This window comes from Phascolarctos cinereus, unplaced genomic scaffold, assembly GCF_003287225.1.
Source record: "Phascolarctos cinereus isolate Bilbo 61053 unplaced genomic scaffold, phaCin_HiC Scaffold_5;HRSCAF=322, whole genome shotgun sequence".
Classification (NCBI taxonomy): Eukaryota; Metazoa; Chordata; class Mammalia; order Diprotodontia; family Phascolarctidae; genus Phascolarctos; species Phascolarctos cinereus.
This window is the reverse complement of record NW_027555958.1, coordinates 380,098,230-380,120,017: the sequence shown is the minus strand read 5'-3', so window position 1 is coordinate 380,120,017 and position 21,788 is coordinate 380,098,230. Positions and strand designations below refer to the sequence as shown.

General features: G+C 41.5%; 1 protein-coding gene across 3 annotated transcripts; it reads left to right on the top strand.

Moving 5' to 3' along the window:
- Positions 1 to 1,724: 1,724 nt before the first annotated feature.
- On the top strand, positions 1,725 to 20,107 carry TMEM183A (transmembrane protein 183A). Of its 3 annotated transcripts, none has more exons than XM_021003108.2 (8): positions 1,726 to 1,992; positions 2,158 to 2,247; positions 4,850 to 5,008; positions 11,290 to 11,446; positions 12,528 to 12,708; positions 15,435 to 15,515; positions 18,649 to 18,804; positions 19,656 to 20,107. In XM_021003108.2, exons 1-8 carry the CDS (start codon positions 1,878 to 1,880, stop codon positions 19,839 to 19,841), a joined length of 1,125 nt encoding a protein of 374 aa, XP_020858767.1. In that variant the 5' UTR covers positions 1,726 to 1,877; the 3' UTR covers positions 19,842 to 20,107. The 3 variants fall into 3 exon arrangements, with proteins under 3 accessions (XP_078012541.1, XP_020858767.1, XP_020858766.1); XM_021003107.2 differs by having other exon boundaries at positions 1,728 to 1,992; positions 11,287 to 11,446; XM_078156415.1 differs by lacking the exon at positions 15,435 to 15,515 and having other exon boundaries at positions 1,725 to 1,992; positions 11,287 to 11,446.
- Positions 20,108 to 21,788: the final 1,681 nt, after the last annotated feature.

The following is a 21,788-nucleotide window of genomic DNA, read 5'->3' as shown; positions in this document are numbered from 1 at the left end:
AGCTGGGTGGTGCAGTGGATAGAGGGCCAGTCCTGATTCAGGAAGATTATCTTCAAGAGTTCAAATCAACCCACTTAACCCTGTTTACCTCAGTTTTCTCATCCGGAAAAGGAGCTGGAATAGGAAATGACAGACCACTACACTATCTTTGCCAAGAAAATCATAAATGGGGTCACAAAAAGTGGGACAAGATCGAAAAACGACTCAGCAAGGTAAGGTGTGAGAGGACTGGAAAGGTAGCAGAGGGCTAGGTTATGAAGGGCTTTAAATGTCAAACGGAAGATTTTGTGGAGAGCCACTGGAATTTGAGAGCAGGGAGTGGCATGATGGGATCTGTGTTTTAGGAAAATCACCTTAGTGGCTGAATGGAGGATGGATTGGAATGGGGAGTGATTAGCGGTAGGCAGCCACAAGCGGGTTATTATACTAGTCCAGGTGAGAAGCAATGAGAGACTGCACTGGAGTGGTGGCAGTGTCAGAGGTGAGAAGGGGGCACTTTGGAGAGATGTTGCAAACGTGAAATCGACATGGCTCGGCCACAGCTTGGATTTGTGGGGTAAGAGATAATGAGGAATCCAGGTAAACTTCTAGGTTGTGAGCCTGAAGCACTGGGAGGATGGTGCTGCTTTCCAGTAATAAGGAAGCTAACAGCAGCGTTCATTTTGATGACCTACTACATATTACCACTCTGACCTTGGGCAAGTTACTTCCTTTCCCAAGCTATGTGTTTTCTCAGTAAAATGAGGGGGCAGAGATACTCTTTACTAGCTCTAAGTCCTATCGTCTTGTGACGCGTGGCATTTGAGGCAAGCTTTTCGGAGGTGGTTCTAACCATTTCCACAGGTGGAAATGGGGGTGGTTAAGGATGAGCCAATAGGAGCCCAGAAGCAGGTTTCAACACCTGGGCGGTCCAGCTTGGGGAAATCTGGGCAAAGAAAGGTTGTAAAGGTAGCCTGGGGCTAGACAAGCGGGTTGTGGGTAATACTGCCTTCTTCTGGACCTGCTCTCGAGGTGCGGTGAAAAAGCCCTTGGAGGCTTGGAGTCATTAGAATCGATTCCCTGCCACGTGGCCAACTAGACGCCAGGCTTAGGGGGCCTCTAACGCAAACCTCCCCCACTCCCCCACGGAGCAGCTGCAGGAAGGACAGGGCTCCACGTAGCCTTTAGGCTGCTCGGCTTCTCCACAGTGCGCGCTGGTGTCAATGGAGAGCTTTCCGCGTTTTAAAACGCTTTATGTACCTCGGTGGAGGTTGGACAGTCAGTCCCCAGTCCTCGGGAGAACTGTTTTACTATGGAAGAAATATTTTAAGGAGGGAGGAGCGGGCCCGCCTCCCTCATCTGTAAAAAGGCTGTAATAATGCCGCCCGCACGGGGGTTGTGAGGAAAGCGCTCGTTAAGCTGTAGAGCGCTACGTAAATGTCGGCTTTTATTTTACAGCCCCCGCACCCGAAGCGAGGGGCTGGGTGAGCATGTCCGGCACCAGTGCCCTGGAAGGTGCAGTCAGTACGGGGGAGTCGGGAAGTTCTGAAGCTAGCTCCTGCGATACCAGTGCCTCTGGTTGCAAGGACAGATGTCGGCAGCAGGCCTGGGAGGCGCGGCCCGGGCGGCGGGCACAAACCACGCCCCGAAGCGGGGGAAGCTCCGTCCCCCTCCTCCTCTTGGTCTCGCCCGTTCGCCTGGGATGACGTCACCACCCTCGGACCCGGCCGGGATTGGTTCGGCTAGAGGGGCGCCGGCGGCGAACGCGACAGGACGTGGAGCGACGCCGGACTGGGAGCCGGAGGTCTCGCGAGAACTGCGGGGCCTGGGTGTGGGATGGACGCGGAGCCTGGAGTAACTGGTCCGCTGCTCCCCGGCTCTCCCTGCCGGTCCGAGACATGGCCCGGGGCCCCGGCCCGCTAGGCCGCGGCTGTCCCCGCCCCGAGCCCGCCGCAATGCCCAAGAGAGGGAAACGACTCAAGTTCCGGGCCCACGACGCTTGCTCCGGCCGAGGTGAGAGCGAAGGCGAGGGGAGGGAGGGGAGAGGACGTCAGGGAGGCGGGGAGGCCGAGATGGAGCCGAGGCTGCGGGGAAGGGGCGAGCCGCACCGGAAGGACGGAGGAGGGAGAGACACCTGCCGTAGGGGCTGCCGTGGTGAGAACGTGTCCTGTTTTTCAGTGACCGTGGCAGATTATGCCAACTCGGATCCGGCGGTCGTGAAGTCTGGACGAGTCAAAAAAGCTGTTGCCAATGCTATTCAGCAGGAAGGTAGGTTTTGGTGATCCCGGGGCTGCAAGGGGCCCGAGTCGTTGAGCTGCCTGCCCTTTCTGTTGCAGCTCGTCTGGTTTTAACTTCCTCTTCTTCTCCCTTGAGATTATTCTTATGAAGTTGTTTGTTTTCATCGTATCATCCTCAAATAAGTGTTTTCCAAGGGGAACGAAGAGCGAAGGGGGAGTAGCTAGAAACTACATTTATCTCCTCGATTGATTTATTTGCGCTTTCTAGTTTATTGTTTTCTTTCGTTTTCTCCCTCAGTATTAGTTAACTTGCTTTCTAGTCTATGCCTTTTGCTCTCTGGTCATTTTCTCCCATTACATGTTTTTCCTGAGTTGTTTTTCTCACTTGTCTTTGTCTTTTTGTCCTTTAGTTCCTGGAACAACTGCTGTAATATGCAGTCTTTTTCAGGTTGAAGATATGTTGCTCCCTGGGTGCTGCATTCCGAGTGTTCCAAAAATCTTTAAACTTTAACAGCTTAAAATTGCACTAAGATTTTTGGAACATCTTGTATAATAAAGATTGGTTATAGGATTTCACTGGAATAGGGAACTCCAGGAGGAGGAAACTCCTTATACCAATATATAGGTTGGCACCTTCTTTGTAATTTATGACTTTAGAGAATTTTCGTGAAGAACTGAGAACTTTAGTAAGTTCCTTTCTTTGCCTAGAGTCGCAATTCAGTATGTCAGAGGTGGAACTTGGATCCAGGTATTAATGTCCTCATGGCAGGTTCTCTGTGCTCTTCCACACTGCCTCTCTACTAGAGTAGATGTGGTGAATGACATGAGAATTTGTCATTGTGTTCAGTCATTTTTCAGTTGTGTCTGACTGTTTGTGACCTCATTTGGGGTTTTCTTGGCAAAGATACTGGAGTAATTTGCCATTTTCTTCTGCAGCCCATTTTACATAGGAGGAAACAGGCAAATAGTTAAGTGACTTGCCCCCGGGGTCACTGAGCTAGTAAGTGTCTGAGGCCAGATTTGATCTCAGAAATATGTCTTCCTGACTCCAGGCCAAGTATTCTATCCACTTCATCACTTACCTACCCCAGAATTTATCATCCATTTTACCAGACGAATTAAATCGTGGGGTAGCATGAAAGTAGTATATTCTCTTTCGTTTTGGACAGATTCAAAATCAGCTGACAATTAAGCATCTTTATGTTAAGAGTTAAGGCATTGTGCTAGGTGCTGCAGATGTAGGTACAGAAATGAATCAGCCCTAGCTGATTGTATGCATTTTACTGGCAATATACAACAGAGACATTACCTAAATACAGGACAGTTTAAAAAAGGGAAATCAGAGAGCAAATAACTCTTTAGGAAAGATAGATCATTAATTCCATGTAAGAGACTGAGCCTTGAAAAGATTCTGACCAGTTTAGGAGAGAATTTAGTGTTGGATTTATAGATATGGGATTGAAACTATTGGAATGGGAGATAATCAGGAGAAAGAGGCCCTCGAACTGAGCTTCGTTGAGCACCCCTGGGGTTAAGGGATGAAGGATGATCCAGCCAATGAAACTTGAGGAGTCAGAAGGGAAAGAGAAGAGAACAGTTATCATAGAAGCACCAGGAATAAGAACTAGTATCAGAGTTGCAGAGAGGAAACAGGGAAGGGAGCACAAAGATAAGATTTGAAAAAATGATGTAAGATTTAGCATTTAAGAGAGCAATTTCTTTTGGGAGGTGGGGTCAGAGGCCAAATTACAAGGGGTGGAGAAAGGAGTGGTTTAGGAAGTAAAGAGGTTATTCTAGCTATAACTGTCAGTTAATGATACAGTATAGGTAAATAGCTTGAGGGCATAAGTGAAGATTTCATAAAGAATTTATAAGACCTGAGTATGTTTCCATGTACTGGGGAATGTTAGTAGAGAAAGATTGAAGATGGAAGAGAGTTCAGGGGGATATATCGAAGGCATAAGTGGATAAGTCTTGTCAAGGAAGAGGGCCACCTTTTCAAGTTTGTTTTCAAGAATGTACTCATTGTTTTATGGATTAAAAAGTATTTCTGGAAAAAATATTACCTCGTTTTCTGGTTAAATTGCCAGGTGTGAGATAACTCAGAAGTACAGCCATTCTTTTCTACATCACATTGGCTCATATTGCTGAGCCTTTTTTTCCTTTTTCTTTTAAAAATTGGTTGTTACTTTGCTAGTATATGATTTTTATTCATTTGTCCATGTTGCCTTTTGCGTAGTCATGGTCAATGTGCATGTTGTCTTTTCAGTGCTGTTAAAATTATATTGTATGTTTTCTGTATATTATTTACGTTTGTCATTAATTGTATTATAGTATTCCATACACAGTTCAGCAATTTTTCTCCTTTTGGACATTTAAGATTGCTTCCAGTTTTTTGGTGTTACAAATGACAACCCTAAATACAAATTTTTGATTTGCTTGACAGTGCTCTGAAGGTATAGCCTTAATAATGGGATTATTGAGTGCTGCATTGTTAGAGTGCTCTCTAAAAATGATTCTCTTAATTTTCAGTGCCATGCCCTGGATGTCTTCTGTTAGGTGATGGTAGCCTGTCTGGCTTGTTTTGTGTTGCTGGGTGAGATTTTGTTTCATCTTGCTCTCCTGTCTCCTAGTGAAATCTTTGTGTGGCTTGGAAGCCTCCCAGGTCCCTACAGAAGAAGTTTTCTCTGGGGCTGGGGAGCCTGGTGACAGCAGTGATGAGATGGGTGCCCAAGAGGAGAGCGTCCATGAGCAGACTGTCTCCAGAAAAAAGAAAAGCAAGAGGCACAAAGGTAAAGGGCATGCTTTGCGTTGTCTTGAACATTTCTTTCTATAATGGCGTATAGTAGGTACATTACCAGCAGTTTTAGGGAAGGTATTAGAGGAGGCTTCCAGAATCAAAGCATTGGGGAAGCTATGTAGGTGCTTATGTTACTAGGGATGTAAATCAGTTAATCTTGTTATGTTTAACATTTCCAGATTTGGAAGGTGATGTATGACCATTAGAGCAGTCACTACTAATAGGCAAAAACCTACATAATTGTCCTGGAGCACAGCCCTGCTGGCTATCCAGGGTGTAAGGCAGAAGAGATATAGCAAAAACTTGGCTTTCTCAACTGTGTGTATGTCAGTATATCAGATGCCTGTGATTTAACTGGTTTCCACTGATACATACTCCAAATTTAGTTTTAGAGAGTTGCCTGAGGCTCAGAGCAGCTAGGTCATATGCCTAGTAAGTGTCAGAGGTGGCCAGGTCTTCCTGACCCCCCAGTGTTCTTATTATTTGCCACTCCAAAAAGTATGGATAGTGACTGATTTTGTTATCAGACAAAATTTGTAAGTGTTTGGTTTAATACAATGCTACATATCTTCTGTGTGATTAATAGGTCCTATAGGTGGATATAAGTATGTGACAGTTGTTTTCCTCAAGGAGCTTATGATTTAGTTAAAGCTATACTTAAACAAATGAAACAATTAGAGAACAATACAAGATAGTGTAGAATAAAATGCTAAATTGAATGTAAGTGGAAGATAAGTTCCTTGAAGTAAGGGACGTTTCACTTTTGTATTTGTAGCTCCTGCACCTAGTGTAGTGCCTGGCGTAGAATATGATAAGTGCTTGTTGATTGATAAAGTGCCAAAATTTGTTATGTTGCACACAAATAATGTGGGTGCACTTCTAGTTTTATTTCTCTGCTTATATTGTCAATTGGACATTCCATTATAGTCTGAAACTAAGTTTGTCAAATACTGAACTAATTTGTTTTCCTTTCCTTACATCACACATCCAAATCCAGTTACCAAATCCTGCTCATTCTTCCTCTACAATATCTCTTTGGTTTGCTCTTTCCTGTCAGTTTCCATAACCCCTATAATCTAGACTTAATTCATCTTCAGCTTGGATTTCTGTCATAGCTACTTAACTTTCAGCCTTATTTATAGCTGCCAGATTAGTTTTCCCAATATATTATATTTTCATAACTCACTTCTGGCTGCGGGTGTAGTGGAAAGGGTCTTGGATTGGAACCAGAAGCCCTGGATTCTTTTAGGAAAATTTTTTATTGGTAAAACAGCATTGTTATTTTCAATGACTTAATCCTCCCTTGTAACAGAAATACAGTTAAGCAGAACAGATCAAGACACTGACCATATTTGAGGTTGGTAGGCCTCATTCCACCCCTGTAGGCCCACCACCTCTCTGTTGGGAGGAGGAAGCCATACTTGACTGTAAATCTTCTGAAGTGTGATTAGAGTTTTGATGTTTTTCAGTAATATTTTCCTTTGCAGGTCATTTCTTACAACTCAATATTTCATTGCATTTGTATACTGCATTTTATTCAGCTACTATAAATATTTTTATTTATATAAGACCTTTTCTCCAAGAGACCTAAATTTCAATCCTGGCTCAGACAGTAGCTGTAAGCCCACAGATAAGTCACTTAACCTCTCTGAGCTTCAGTTTCCCTACCTATAAAGTAGGCACTGATAATTGTATAATCTGCCTCCCAGAGTGGTTATTGGGAAAACCTTGTTAACTTTAAAATACTATGTAGTCTGTTATTATGAAATGTGTAATACCGAAGTTCTTGAAATTGTTGCTTACTGGGTCAAATCCAGATGCCTAAATTTGGTATTTGTGCTCTTATATTTATTGTCCCCACTTTTATCTACCCAAACTCACCTCTCCTCGCTCTCCAACATGACCCTTCCATTACGGTTCAGTGTGTTTCCTTATTGTCCCTCAAACATGCCTTACTTCTTCGATCTGCCGTAGTTTTATTCAGACTTGTCTCATGCCACCTGGAGTGTCTTCCCATTGACCTTTGTTGTCTTCTTCAAGGTCTGGTTCAAGATGCATTTCCTTCATGAAACACTTCTCCTGAATAATGTTGTTGGGGTTTTTTGGTTTTTTTTTTTTGGTCATGTTAAAGACAGTGTTAAATGGCCTGAGTTAGCTTCTAGCTCAGGATTTTTCAACAATTTTCATTGCATGCCAATACATTTGTGAAATTGACAGGACGCCCTCTGTGGTCTATTCAAAAGCATCTCCCCCTCACTTATTTCAATCATTCCCTTGCTTCTCTTCACCATGGTTATAACCAGCCCTGCTTTCCTCAGTTGCAAATTGGCAAGAGAAAAAAAGCAAATTTTTTTTTGTGGTGAAAATGAAAAATATAAGCTAATTAGTTGAGTAGTAGTAATTAATTAGTAATAAAGTTATTACTTGTAAAAAAATTATTACTTGTGAGAGCCTTGTGTATACGTGGCACTTGGGTATTTGGTTCATTTGTAATAAGAACCACTTGAAATTTGAGGTTAGAACTCCTTAAATTTAATTATCCTGACTTTTGGGGCAGCTAGTTTAGCACAGTGGGTAGAGTACCAGCCCTGGATTCAGGAGGACCTGAGTTCAAATCTGGCCTCAGATATATAACACTCACTAGCTCTGTGACCCTGGGCAAGTCACTTAACCCCAATTGCCTCACCAAAAAAAAAAAAAACACCAAAAAACTGATGTTATTGATGCTCATCCCTGATATTTAGGTATTGCTGTACTTTGTCTCTTAAATGAAAAAGTTCTTGTTTAGCCTCTTGCCATGTGAGAGTCAATGTGCTTGTGTGGGGAAAAGCGTTTGATCTAATTCTTCTTTATTTCTTGAACACATGAGAACTGAATGCACTAACATTAGTTATTTTTTTAAATTTTTAAAATTTAAAAATTTTATTTTTTTGAAAGCTGATTTTTAAAAATTTTTCTTAAATTAATTTTTAGCTTTCAACATTTACTTCCACAAGATTTTGAGTTTCAAATTTTCGTCTCACCCCTCCCCTCACCCCAAGATGGCAAGCATTCTGAGTATCCCTTTGCTAGTCTGCCCTCCCTTCTATCTCTCCCCCTCTTCTTTTATCCCCTTCCCTTTCTACTTTCCGGTAGGGCAGGATAGATTTCTGTACCCCATTTCCTGTATTTCTTATTTCCCAGTTGCATGTGAAAACATGTGTCTTTAAAACTTTAGGTTCCAAATTTTCTCCCTTCCTCCCTCCCCACTCACCCTCATTGAAAAGGCAAGCAACTCAGTATAGGTTATACATGTGCAGGTATGCAAAACACTTCCATAGTAGTCATGTTTTGAAAAACTGACTCTATTTCCCTTAATCCTATCCTGCCCCCCCCATTCTATTCTTTCTTTTGACCCTGTCTCTCCTCAGAAGTGTTTGCTTCTGATTACCGCCTTTCCCAATCTGCCTTCCTTTCTATCATTCCCTTGCTCTTTTGTTCCCTTCTTCCCCTATTTTCCTGTAGGGTAAGACACATTTCCATACCCAATTGAGTGTGTATAACATTAGTTCTGAACAGTGGGAGTAGGAGGTAGAAGAGAGTGGCCCTGGAGGGAAGCAGAGCTGTCATGATGACTGAAGCTTAAGAGTTTGGGGAATTAGAAGTGAGAAGAGAACAGAAGACAACTGGAGGAATTGAGGGGAAACAAGATGATGATGATGATGATGGAAGTTGTAGAACTTCATGAAGTAGCCAGTTAGAAAAGTTTTTCTGAAGGAACAAATGAGTAAAGGTTAGGGGAACAGCCAAGTAAGGCTGGAACGTAGGAGCAGCTCACTAGAATTGACTTTAAGGTTGTGTACTTGGAAAGGAATTTTGAGGGATATTCTTGGAATGGAAATGGTGTTCAGAGAAATTGCCAGATCCATTAAGGTAATTTTATGGAGAGGGATTTTTCCCGACAACAGTATATCAGTAAGCATTTATTAAGCATCTACTATTTGCCAAGCACTGTGCTAAGCACAGAGAATGCAAAGAAAGCAGAAAACAGTCACTGCCCTTGAGTAGCTTAATCTAATAGGAGAGACAGCATGGAAACAATGAGGCAGATCTTTGAGCAAGATAACATTTATTAGCCGGGGCATGCTATCTGTCAATAAATGGCTCGCCTCCATTAATGCCAAACACCCTGAGCAAGAGGACCCTTCCTTGTTTCAGGATTTTGGGGGGTACAGACCAAAGAATAGAGCAGGGTAGATGACATCAGGGAATTAAGGGCAACATGGTTGGTTACAGAGTTGAGGGACAGGGAGCATCATGATTGGTTGGAAGTTTAGTAATGGGGCTAGCAATGACCCTTCTCTCCTGAGACTAAGAAGTTCTTATTGTCTGAATGCAGGTGTGAGAATAGTGTCCTAGAGTTCTGGACAGCAAACCAGACATCCTTGAAGGATGGCTTGGTGGGATAAAGATATCAGGCCCAAACTCCCTTGCTTTCTCACACATTCTCCAAGGTCAGCTAAATTCCTTGAGGCAGGAGAGCTGGATTTTTAAACTTAACCTATTATAAGCCAGCTGAACTCTGAACTGAGTTCATAGACAAAGAACCATTACTTAAGCAATTGCAGGACAAAATGAATTACTTATAAATAAGATCAATAAGAAAATTATACAGGATCAATTTTAATATCTCTCTATATATGAAATATATATATATATATCAATTTTAATATCTCTCTATATATGAAATATATATATATCTATATATATAGATATATATATAGATATATATATATATAGATATGTGATAAATTGGAAATAACACAGGGGAATCACTAGAATTAAAGGAGGTTGAGATAAGCTTCCTGTAGAAAGTGGGATCAGCTGGGACTCGGTGGAAGCCAGGAGGCAGAGATGAGGAGGAGGAATAGTCCAGGAATGTGAGGCGACCACTGACATTTCCTGAAAGTAGGAGATAGTGTGTCTTGTTTGAGGCCAGTTGTTACTGGATCATAAGAGTATATAGAGGGGTGAGAGGGATGTTTTAAGGTGTAAGAAAAGTATAGAAAGTTAGAGTGGGAGGCAGGTTATGAAGGGCCTTGAATGCCGAACAGAAAATTTTATATATGATCCTAGAGATAATAGGGAACCATTGGAGTTGATTGAGTTGGGGGTGGGGGGGTGAGGGTCCATTTTATAGATGAGGAAACCCAAGGTAGCTATAGACATGTTAGGGACCTCAAAGGATACCTTGCCTAACCTCATTTTACAGAGGAAGGAACTGAGTCCCAGAGAGGTTAAGTGAGTCACTCAGGTTCACAAAGGTGTGGTCAGCGATATAATTTGAATGTAGGCCCCCTGACTCCTAGAATCGTAGTTCTGTTAGGGGGGAACTGTTACTTTAAACTTTTGTCTCTAGCACTTTGCCTGGTACAGTGTAAACCTTTAATAGAGGTGTCATAATATTGAGGAGAGAGCACTGGACTTGGAGACAGGAGGACCGTGGTGCAGATCTCATTTCTGGCATTAATTTTGTGACCCTGGGCAAAGTTTAGTTTCCTCATCTGTAAAATGGGAATAATAATAGCACTTACTTCATAAGGTTGTTGTGACCACTAGATGGGTGCTTTGCGAAACCTAAAACACCATATTATACTAAGTTTTGTTACTATTGCTTTGGGCCTGTGATTTCATTGGCTCTTCCTAGTGAGAAACCTGCCCTCTAGGGAAACAGCAGCTGTTGTATAATTTATAATCTCAGAGAGAGTTGCTTGAGGTACTAAAAGGGGCACTTTGTAAATGCAGAGGTATAGACAGAATAGACCAAAGGTCATTTAGGTGGGGGTGGGGCGGCCTTCAAGACTGCTAGCTAGAAGAATGAGGAAGACTGCTTAAAAAGTGTAGCTTGTGCTGACCCTAGAAGGCTTCTCAGAGTTAAATTGAGGAAAGTATGTGTTCCAGGCATGAGGGATGGTTTGTACAAAGGCATGCAGAACAGAGATGGAGTGAGTAATGTATGTGAAGAATAGTGAGAAGGTGAGTATGGACAGTAATGTGCTGAAGTGGGGAATAATGTGGAATAAAGCTAGGAGGTAGGTTAGGACCAGTCTGTGGAAGAGCTTTGAAATGCCAAATAGGTTTATATTTGTTCCTGGAGGCAATAGAGGATCTATCCATCACAGGGAAATACTAGACTCTAAAAGGCAGAAAATAGTTACAAAGCCTCCGGTATAGGTTTAAGTTACAGAAGGAAAAAGACTGAGATTCTGACTCTATTTCATTCTATTTCAGAAGACCCTGAGGGGGCTGTTGGAGAAGAATATCCCATGGATATTTGGCTTTTATTGGCCTCCTACATTCGTCCTGAGGACATAGTGAAGTTTTCTCTGATTTGTAAGGATGCCTGGACCGTCACTTGCACTGCCGCCTTTTGGACCAGATTGTATAGAAGGTGCGACTGAAGTGAGCTTAATATACTATTTATATAGCTGACTTCAGTGCTTCCTGTGGCTTGGAACTGCTCCCTGGATGAAGTCCTGGTGCTTTATCCTATGCTATGTGCATTTTCCTGCCTCTTGGATGCTTTTCTAATTTGTATTTACAATTTCTAACTCTCAGCTGTTATCTTTTCTGTGACTTTTCACCTCTGCAGCTTGCTCCAGCAGAGTGATGCCCTAAGTTCCCCCAAAAGACCTTTCTGTGGCCTTTCAAGTGGGACCTTTCCTAGTCAAACTTGTTAAGTTCTAGAGACACCTGTTTTCTTATGTTTTCAAGTTGATTTGTTGAATTAGTGGTGTCTCTTTTCCTTCTGAGAAGTTTAATTCCTGTAGTCAATTTTGAGGTTTTGTGATGCCATCTTTTTGTTTGTGTTGCTGTATCTGTATCAGTAGTAGTTGTGAACTGCCAAGGAGAGAAAACCTTGTATAATTAATCAGAATCCCAGCTCTGATTATTGGGGTATGGGTGCAATAGAGAAAGTGAAGGTGAGGATGTAGAGGGGATAGAAAGGTCTAATCAAGAAGGCAGTTTCCCAAGAGATAGACAGCTTGGGTAAGATGATGGTTCTCCCTTTCCTGGTTTACTCTTGTTTCTTCACTTTTGTTTCTGTCAAAGGACTTAAGCTCATTCTAAGAAAGGTACCTGTAGTGATTCAGGTTTTTGTTATACCATGGTCCTTCTGGCTTTTGGGTCCTACCTCACTTGGAGTCATCTTCTCTTGCTGTTACTACAAGTTAAAAGGGAATCTTCTAAGTGTTTGCAATTCTAGTAGTGAAGAGGGAGCCAGAGTGGTAACAAGGAGGACTTAAAAAATAAATGGAAATCTGGAGATTATATATCCATAAGCAGAATAGTTGAGAGGTGTAGGAAGTGGTGGCTCTTGGGTGTGAACATTATGGGTTGGCTGAGAACACCTTAATGGGGTAGTATGGCCAAGTTCTAGCTCATCTGGTTTCAGCCGTGTGGTGGTCCTGGTCTGGCATGCTGTTGTGGGATCGTTCACATGTTGGTATGGGTAACGTGTCCTGTTTCAGGCACTACACGCTAGACGCCTACCTGCCCCTCCGCTTGCGGCCGGAGTCTATGGAGAAGCTGCGCTGTCTCCGGGCATGTGTGATCCGGTCTCTGTACCACATGTATGAGCCGTTTGCTGCTCGAATCTCCAAGAATCCGGCCATTCCAGAGACCACTCCGAGCACTTTAAAGAATTCCAAAGTAAGTAAGAGGGAAATGGGGAGCTTGTTGATGGGGTTTGGGACTGATGGTCTCGTGTGCCTTTGGGGGCACATTTTATACCAAGTTTCCATTAAGATTTCTGCCCCCAGCCAGAGTTCTGGAGTGGGAAGGTAGCAAGGTTGCGGCCAACTATAGGAGACCAACACTGGCTGTTTTAGTTTAGACGTTTCAGTCCTCTAAAATATTTCTTTTCTTGTTGGGATGGCTTTTTACAGCCTTCACTGTTAAAGACTTTTTGTGCTTTTTAATGGAGTTCCCTGTTTTCTTTGTGTCAGTTTATTTGTATTGTGTTGAATATTGGGACACTCTAGGTGGTGGTTTTGTTGGGGTTGGTCTAGGAAGAAGACAACATAATTTATTTTCCAAGAGACAATGGAAGGAATTGATTTCTTTATGTGGATAAATACATATTTTTAGACAGGGGTAGCATGAAAAGTGCTTTTTATCATAAAACAAAATGAAAACTTTAGCTCACATGAAAAGGGCAAACTTTTTGTGGCTTTAAGATCTAGGGTTTCCTTTTCTCATTCTGTCTGTGTCAAACACCCAGGATTTTTAAGTGTTTGAAACTTCCCGTCTTTGAGAAGTCTGCCAGTTATTTTACTTTTATGCCCTATATGTCTAGTCAAGTATCTGATTGTATCTGATGGGACGTAGGTCTCTCAGTAACAAATTGTTTCTCTCTTTTCCTCTTGTCACCTTGTAATCTCCCTAAGTGGTGACATTATTTCTATCTAGGCAGTTTTGCATCTCTGATGCTTTGGGGAATTAATCTCTCAGGTTGCTCCCTAGTTAGCTAATACCTACTTGCTCTCTAGATAGATGTTTCTTGAGTTTTCAGATCCTTGAAGGCAGGAGGCATATCTTAATTATCTTTATATCTCCTCTAGTGCTTAATACAGTGTACATAGTAGGCAGTCAGTAGATGTTGACTTCAATTGAAGTGCAGGTCACTTTGATTACTCTGCCCCTGATCCTACAACCTAACGTTCTTCCAAGCCTTCTTAAGTCTGTTATGCTGGTGCTTTAATTAACATGAAAGTTATACAATCTTTTCATTATACAACCCTTCGTTTCAGATCTTGGGTGACTGCATAGCTTTCTGACATATATACATATGTGTGTGTGTGTGTGTGTGTGTGTATATGTGTATATATATGTGTGTGTGTGTGTGTGTGTGTATATATGTATATGTATATATGTATATATATACATATATGTATGGATTGAAAGTGTACTGTTAGTTTGGCATTCTATGCTGTAGTAGTTTTCTTCCCTTTGTCAAATGAAACCTGAGAGTCAGGATTATACATAAGGGCTTTTAGCAAAACCCTCAGCTTAGCGTTGTGTTACCTGGTGGAGTGAGGGCAGGAGCAGAATGCATGGCGAGTAGAATTCTCATTCAACAGCTGCTTATGCTTCTGATGTGGATGGATGGTGTGTCATTTGTAGCGTTTATATAGTAAGCTTCCCGTATGTTTACCATAGAGTTAGACTGGTGGTGGTGGACATGGGGCTCATCCCATAAATTTACAACCCTAGTTTTGTTGGTTAAAGGGAGTAGAGTGACATTGGGCGAACTCCTAGAGACACATCCTAGCGGCTCCAGTGCAGAATGCAAATGCTATGGCTAAGTTAATCTTAAATGCCCATCTCCTCTTATTTGTACTGCTGCTTGTTAAATTGGAGTAAATGAAATATAAAAAGCCGGAGTGGAATGACAGTGAGGGTTTTACAAACCAAACCCGGGCAGTGGGCAGTAAGCTCAGGCCGCCATGGCTTCTTCTATGCCTTTGTGTTAGATTTTTCCGAGCTGGAAGAGGGTTTGGGAACTGGAGTGGCAGGTGACCCATGCATGGCCTTGCCAGTTATGGACCCACAGTCGCATGGCATTCAGGGAGCTGCTGGCATGCCTGTAGGAGAACTGTCCCCTGGTCCTCGACTCCAGCTTTTCGTATTTGATTCTCCCCCCTCTCTCTCTTTTCAATAGCATAGCTTGTGTGGGACACTGGAGCCGTTGTGATGGCAGCAGAAGTATTTGCCCCCTAAAGCCAAGCCCATTATTTTTGATGGAACAGCAGGACGTACAGGGCATGTCTGAAGGGCAGGACAGCCAGCACGGCGGATGACCCACCCCCTACCCCCTGGGAGGTACTTCACTTCTTGTGCTTAACCTTAGCTGTAGCTTGGCTGCCACCAAGGGGCTGCTTATTAACAACTAGTGCAGCCTGACTGCAGTTTTCAGATGGGCCCTCTGCTCTGAGGAGCTCTTGAGCTGCTTCCCTTTATCACAGGGGCGGGATTTTCTCTGCCCAGCTTTACAGCTTGCTGGCACCTTGCCTGGTGGCTGCTGGCTGTCCTTTGGTTTCAATATGGAGATGTGGCCTACTGAATCAGAGTGAATGCACCAGTCTCTGTAGCCCACATCTCTGTATTTTAAAGATGAGAGTAGCAGGGGGTGACTTTGACAGATTCTAAAGTTAACACTGTGGGTCCCTCTTTTTGGTGCTGGGCAGCCCTGGGATTGGCTAGTTTTATGTGGAAAATAGAGATGACCAGGGCAGCTCTCAGTCAGCGCCTTGCAGTGCCACTGTAGATGGTAACTCACTGTAGGTGGTATCAGATCTGTCAAGCAGGGAGGCTGCTGTTGCTGATTTTGTTTCACTTTACAGTCTCTTGTGATGTTTTTTATTTCCTTATAACAGTGTCTGCTTTTCTGGTACAGAAAGATTGTTGGGAACAGACAAGAACCAATGTGGGAATTTAACTTCAAGTTTAAAAAACAGGTATGAGCTTTTCTGGTATCTCATTTGGGTTTGGTTAGCAGCGGCCCTCCCCAGTGTTTCTGGGGGAATATGTGATTGGGGATGGTGGGGTGTAGGACTTGAGTGAGGCCCAGAGAGCAGGACTTTCTTGAGGATTTTGTCGTACTGATTTCCTGTTAGTTGACATTTTCCTTTCCTTTAAGTCTTTTAAGAATTTAATTGCAACAGCTGATCCTTTGGATGGAATAATCAGAACCCTTATGCTGGTTCTCATTCAGGATTTTCTCATTGATCATATTAGACCTCCCCTATTGTTTTGTTTTAACAATGCTTCTCAGTCCTTCTTCCTCTTAAAAATGTATCCTAACACTACAAATGGGTTCCCTCTTAGGAGATGAATGATATGTTGCTGAAGATCCCACAATGTAGGGTATAGCTTTTACCAAAAAGACTCCTGTGCCAAATGGGAACTTTCAGAAAGATGAGGTTCCTCCCCGGGTATATAACAATGATGATTCTGAGGTTTTTAGGTCGAGCCCCCTTTGAAAATTTGTCTGGGGGACCTGGAATTTAAACTTAAACCATTGTTTTGCAGGTTGCTCTGCTTCCATTTTGTGCTGTGAAAATTGTGCATGGAAAAATTGCCTAAGTGACATTATAGTTATAATTTACTAATATTTATATAGCACTTTAAGTTCACAAAAGATTTGCTTTATAGATATCTCATTTTAGTCTCACAAGAATCCTGAGTGGTAGGTGTTATGATTACCCCATTGTATGGAGGAAGAAACTGAGACAGGCAGAGATTAGTGATTTGCCCATGGAATCACACAGCTTTTAAGTGTCACAGGTTGGTTTTTAAACTCAGGTCTTCCTGACTCCAGACACATTACTCTGTTAACAGTGCCACCTAGCTGCTCTATAATATAAAAAGGAACTTGTTACATTTTTTTGTTAATTCATTTAAAGCAAGTGTTTTGGTGCTCGTTTGTAGGTCAGTATCCAGGGGTTTTGTGCCTATATTTTGTGGGTTCTTTAGGATTTGGAATGCAGGGTAACTGGTATATTTCAGGTTTAACTTAAAGCTGTGGTGTCCAAGAGGGCAAATCTTTTCTACTTGGATTGTTGTTAAGGCCCAGTCCCTTTCATTGACTTGTCTATCTTTTACCACTTTGCCTGCTTTGTTCCCCCACTTATCTCCTAGATTCTGTTGACTTATTTTGCAAATAAAGTTTACCCCATTTAATATAAGGCATTCTTTTGTAAGTGAATCGCTTTTTAATTGATTTTTGTGTAATTTCTGGAAGGAATATATGCTTGTATAAGTTTATTGTATTTCTAGCCCAAATTTTTGGTCTTGAAATATAGCTGCTAAGATATTCTTAGTCTCCTAACTTCTTGTCACATGTCAGACATTGGGAAAACATGTTTGGCAAAATCATGCTAAGATAGATGTTGGATCAGGATGGGTACCACAGATTCCTAACAAATAAGGGACAGGAGCTAGTGACTATGACAAAGCAATCTTGAGAATCTTCTACTCAAAAAAATTCTGATTTCTCCAAGGAATAGTGACCAGAGTTTGAGTATCCTCCTCTGTTCTACCTCTTTGTACACAGTAGATCTCTCCACTGATAGCTGACAAAGCAGGAAGCATACACTTGTCATACACTGGTTGACATTTTGCCAGAGGTTCCAAGTTTGCTACGGCTTATTAGACATCTAGGAAGAGTAATTCACTAAACAAAGTCAAACTCCTACCACAGATTTGAGAGTCCTACCATTATTAGAAGTGCTGATAATCCTTTTCTTTTTAATAATTTAAAGTTTTCAAAGCCCTGTCATATTCAGAGAATTACAGCTTTGAGAGAATTTAGAGGCCTGCCAGAGCAGCTCCTCATTTTATGGATGAGGAAACTGGGGCCCAGAAATGTTATGTGGATTGTTCAGAGTCACAGAGGCAAGATATCTCAGTGAAGTTCGTTGAATCTCCATCTCGTAATGGCTTTGTGAATTAAAGCTGGATATTAATCCTCATTTTAGCGATGAATAAATTTAGGTTTAGAGAAATTAAGTTATTTCCCCTCGGCCACAAGATTAGTTAATACCTGACTGGGATTGGAACAGGGGTTCTTAACCCGGGATCCATAAACTTTTTTTTTTAATTGAGAATTGTCTTTTAAAATAATTGTTTTCTGTTACATTCCTATAGATTTTATTTTATGCATTTAAAAACATTAATCTGAGATTTGTATAGGTTTCATCAGAATGCCAAAGGAGTTCATGACATAAAAAAAGATTTAGAATTCCTGGGCTAGAACCAAGGTCTTTATCATCTACTATTCCACAGTGATTCTTTGTGTTGGTGGATGAGGAAGTCTTGTCATAAGATGAATTAATTTAAATAAAATCAACCCTTTAAAAAATTGATTTCAGATTTTAATAAATAATCTATTAATTCATTGGTCATTTGCTAGAACATAGAAATAGTTTGCACCACTAATAAAATTTTACATTTAAAATATTCATTACAACAGGATTTTTCCTTTATCAGCTCTGGTTGGAAATTTGTTGAGAAATGAGTTTATTCAACTAAAATAAGGCTTTGGTATATATATGGGTATATATGGATATGTATGTACATATATGTACACACATATATACACACATGTACACATACACCTATGTAGGTGCCTGTCTTTCTGTCTGTCTTTTCTCTTTCTCTCTCTCTCTCTCTCTCTCTCTCTCTCTCTCTCTCTCTCTCTCTCTCTCAGTCTTTCTCCCTCTCTTGCTCCTTCCTTCCCTCCCACCTCTAACACTGATTTTAAGTTGAATGTAACTACTTTTTGTAAGATTCATTGTTGTCCTTCTTAGTGAATCTTTGGATGTCATGTGTCCTCCTTTCCTATGCTCATGCTCAGGGGTAGATTCTTTGAAAGTGTTTGGTAAATTATAAAGTGGTGTATGAATATAAGCTGCTGTTTTTCTTGTCTTTGCTTACCTTACAATCTAGTCCTCTGCTACACAGAATAAGTAGCCAGGTGAAACAAAAGACAGTAGGTGTCATTAGGTTAGGCATACCTTTGTCATTGGTGGCATCCTAGAACCATTTACATTTTTCTAATCCAATGAGTTCATTTTAAGTTCTGTTTAGTCCCCCAGGTTAAAGAGTAAGTGTGTGGGAGGGCTGCAGCCTCCCGTTCAGTATGAAGATGTTCACACCAACCCAGACCAGGACTGCTGCCTCCTGCAAGTCACCACTCTCAATTTCATCTTTATCCCCATTGTCATGGGCATGATTTTTACCCTGGTAAGTGGAGACAGGATGAGTCATTAACTGAGTAACCCTATTAACTGAATAACCCTGTGTGCAGTAGGATAAGAAAGAAGGCCTGACAATGATGTGGTCTTTGGCTAAGCTTATAGATGAAGACTCTGGAGTCTTCTTCTCGTATCTCTTGAGGGACTGACTCTGGCTAGGGTTTGAGAAAAAAGAAAGTAACAAGAACATAATGGGGGAAAAGGCCATCCTAAGTGTTCTGGTGGGTCACTAGTCCCAAAATCAGCTACCCCTGGCTTGTGGGCAGATGGACTTTTGGAGAGGGTGGTCAGTTGAGATCCCACTCTCCTGTCTGGATGTTGATTTTTAATGATCCATAAACATAGAAGGCTCTGTTTGAGAAATAATAATGTCTTAGACACAAGACAGGCCTCATGGCATATGGAAGGCATCTCTAACCTAGGATGCAAATTGACACCCCTTGTGCAAAGTCTAGACTGTTTGAGTCAGCTTATCATGAAAGATGCTTTTTCTATATCTCTGGCACATTGTCCCTTTTCGTACAATATAGTTGGCAGCTACAGAAGGAAAAATTATGACATTAAGTCTTTTGCGCCTTCTAGGTTTATATTCAAGGATCATTGTCTTTATTTTTAGCTTCTGGGATGAGTTTATAAAATTAACCTTAAATGGTTTTTCTTTATAAGGCTGTTTTAGTAATTTACTTTTATAGAGTAATCTTGCTGCTTTTTTGAGTTGAGCAGCCTCTCTGTGAATTCTCTTTAGACCATTTTTTTGTAGAGTATAATCTGTAGCAAATCTAGCCTGCTTCATTGGAGGGATTGCTTCACGGGGCTACTCATTTTGCTTTTTCCTTTCAGTTTACTATCAACGTGAGTACTGACATGAGGCACCATCGGGTGAGGCTGGTGTTCCAGGACACTCCTGTCCAGAATGGTCGGAAACTACGCAGTGAACAGGGTGTACAAGTCATTCTGGATCCCGTGCACAGTGTTCGTCTCTTTGACTGGTGGCATCCTCAGTATCCCTTTTCCTTGAGAGCTTAGTCACTGCCTCCCGTCGTTGGGGGCAGCCCTGAGCCAGCTGGATAATCCGTTAATCATCAGAATACAACTAGGAAGGGGGCAGCTGGATTGCCTTTCCTGTTAGTAACTCAGATGCTGCTCAATTTCTGGGGGTTCTCACATGGGGCAAACAGAAGAATCAAAGGGGGTAACAATGATTTGTAAACTTATGTTAATGTAAATTCTGCATTTGAAAGGAGAAACTTGGCCCTGTTCTTTGCTTTAAAAGCCCTTTTTGGTGCTGTTGAGTTTGGTGTCTTTTATTTTATTAACCCCAGTGAAAATGGAACATCTTGATTTGAGAAGACTCAGCTTTTTGGAATCCCCAAACTGGAAAGCTTCTGCATTCCTTTGTGGATTAGCGTCCCATTTTGGCCCATCTGCATATAAGTGAATTTTCTTTCCTCCAGAAAATAAAAGAGGTGGTAGTAGGGTTCTCAGAAACCTAATCATTTTTTTTATGGAGATACTTGTTGTTTTAAATCTCTTTTGGTCATTTAAAAATCTCAGATGCTTCTGAATAAAGCTGAAACTTGAGATTTCCTGGGATATATTAAAAGCCAAATCACATATGTAGATGAAAAGTAAGCATTTGAAATTTGTCTTTTGTTAGATTGTAATGAAATTTTACGATGAAAAACATGAAAGTTACTACAGGGAAGACACTGTTTTTCTTCCAGAAATAAGTAGGAGACATATCATTAAAAGAATAAAATTGATTTGTCAGTTCTCTGTAAAATTGGCTTCCTAGGCTAAATAGGAAGTCTTGATTTACTTTACCTTTATGTTTCACTCAGCTGCCTTTGACGCCAGCCTGGGTGCCTCCTGAAGCCTAACCTATGGCACCTTTGCAGATTTATTTATTCCCTATAGTAAACAGGGGTGCAGTGTTTCTATAGCTGATGATCTGAGAAAAGAGAACAACTGTTTTGTGTGAAGCTACCTTGCAGCTTTTTGATGATTTTAAGATCTCGGTGGTGGTGGTGGTGATTGGCTAGACAGCTGGATCTCACCTAGACCCTGGCAACAAAGTAGAACCTTCTGTGTGGAAACCCTGTGTACCAGGTAGCTGATAACATAGGTCAAGCCTCTAAATGAATATTTGTCCCACTGCTTTTTCTACTGCATGGGTTCTGGAAAATTCTCCTGAAAAATCACTGCCTGATAATGCAGCTTGGTCTGTTATTAGGCCTATCTGGCCTCATTCTATGTACTGAGTTGTTAACAGGATGGGAGCGTAGGACGGAAGCAGCAACATTTGGGGTTGTCACCAAGAAATGGGGTGGTTCCTTATAAACTCCCCTATTTTAAAACTTTTTTTTTGCATTGGAAGACTTGTCTAATTGGTCTCCCTGAAATGAAACTACCAGAAATAGGATGACTTTGAAAGAAGACTGAAATGAAACTATTTGTTTTAGGTTTTTTGTATTAGGTGTTTTGATTTGACTTCTGCCTTGTTCATCTCTTTTCTCTTTGCAAAGCCAAACTTGAAACTTATTGTACAAAAACAGTGCCAACAATGGATATTGGCTCAGTTGTTCAGTTGGCATAAGATTACTCACCTCTTGAATTTATGATTAATCAAAACATCTTGGTTTGAATGCTAACTTTGCTATTTAGTAGCTAGGTGATGTTGAGCAAGTCACTCCTCTAAGCTCCAGTTTCCTCATCTGTAAAATGGGAAAAATAATACCTACCTCACACTTTGTGAGGTAAGTGCTTTCTAAACCTTTAAAGTACTATGTATGAGTTGTGTCATTAACTCCTGTGGCTTTAGATGTGCCATTTGCCCAGCTACTATTTCTAGACTTTTTCTATCTCAGTGAAAGGATTTGCATGCCCCAAAGCCTATAACTTTGAGGAAGCTTCTCCCTTCTTCCCCAATCCCGAATGTTTGTGGCGATTGTAAGTGATGCAAGTTGAATACTT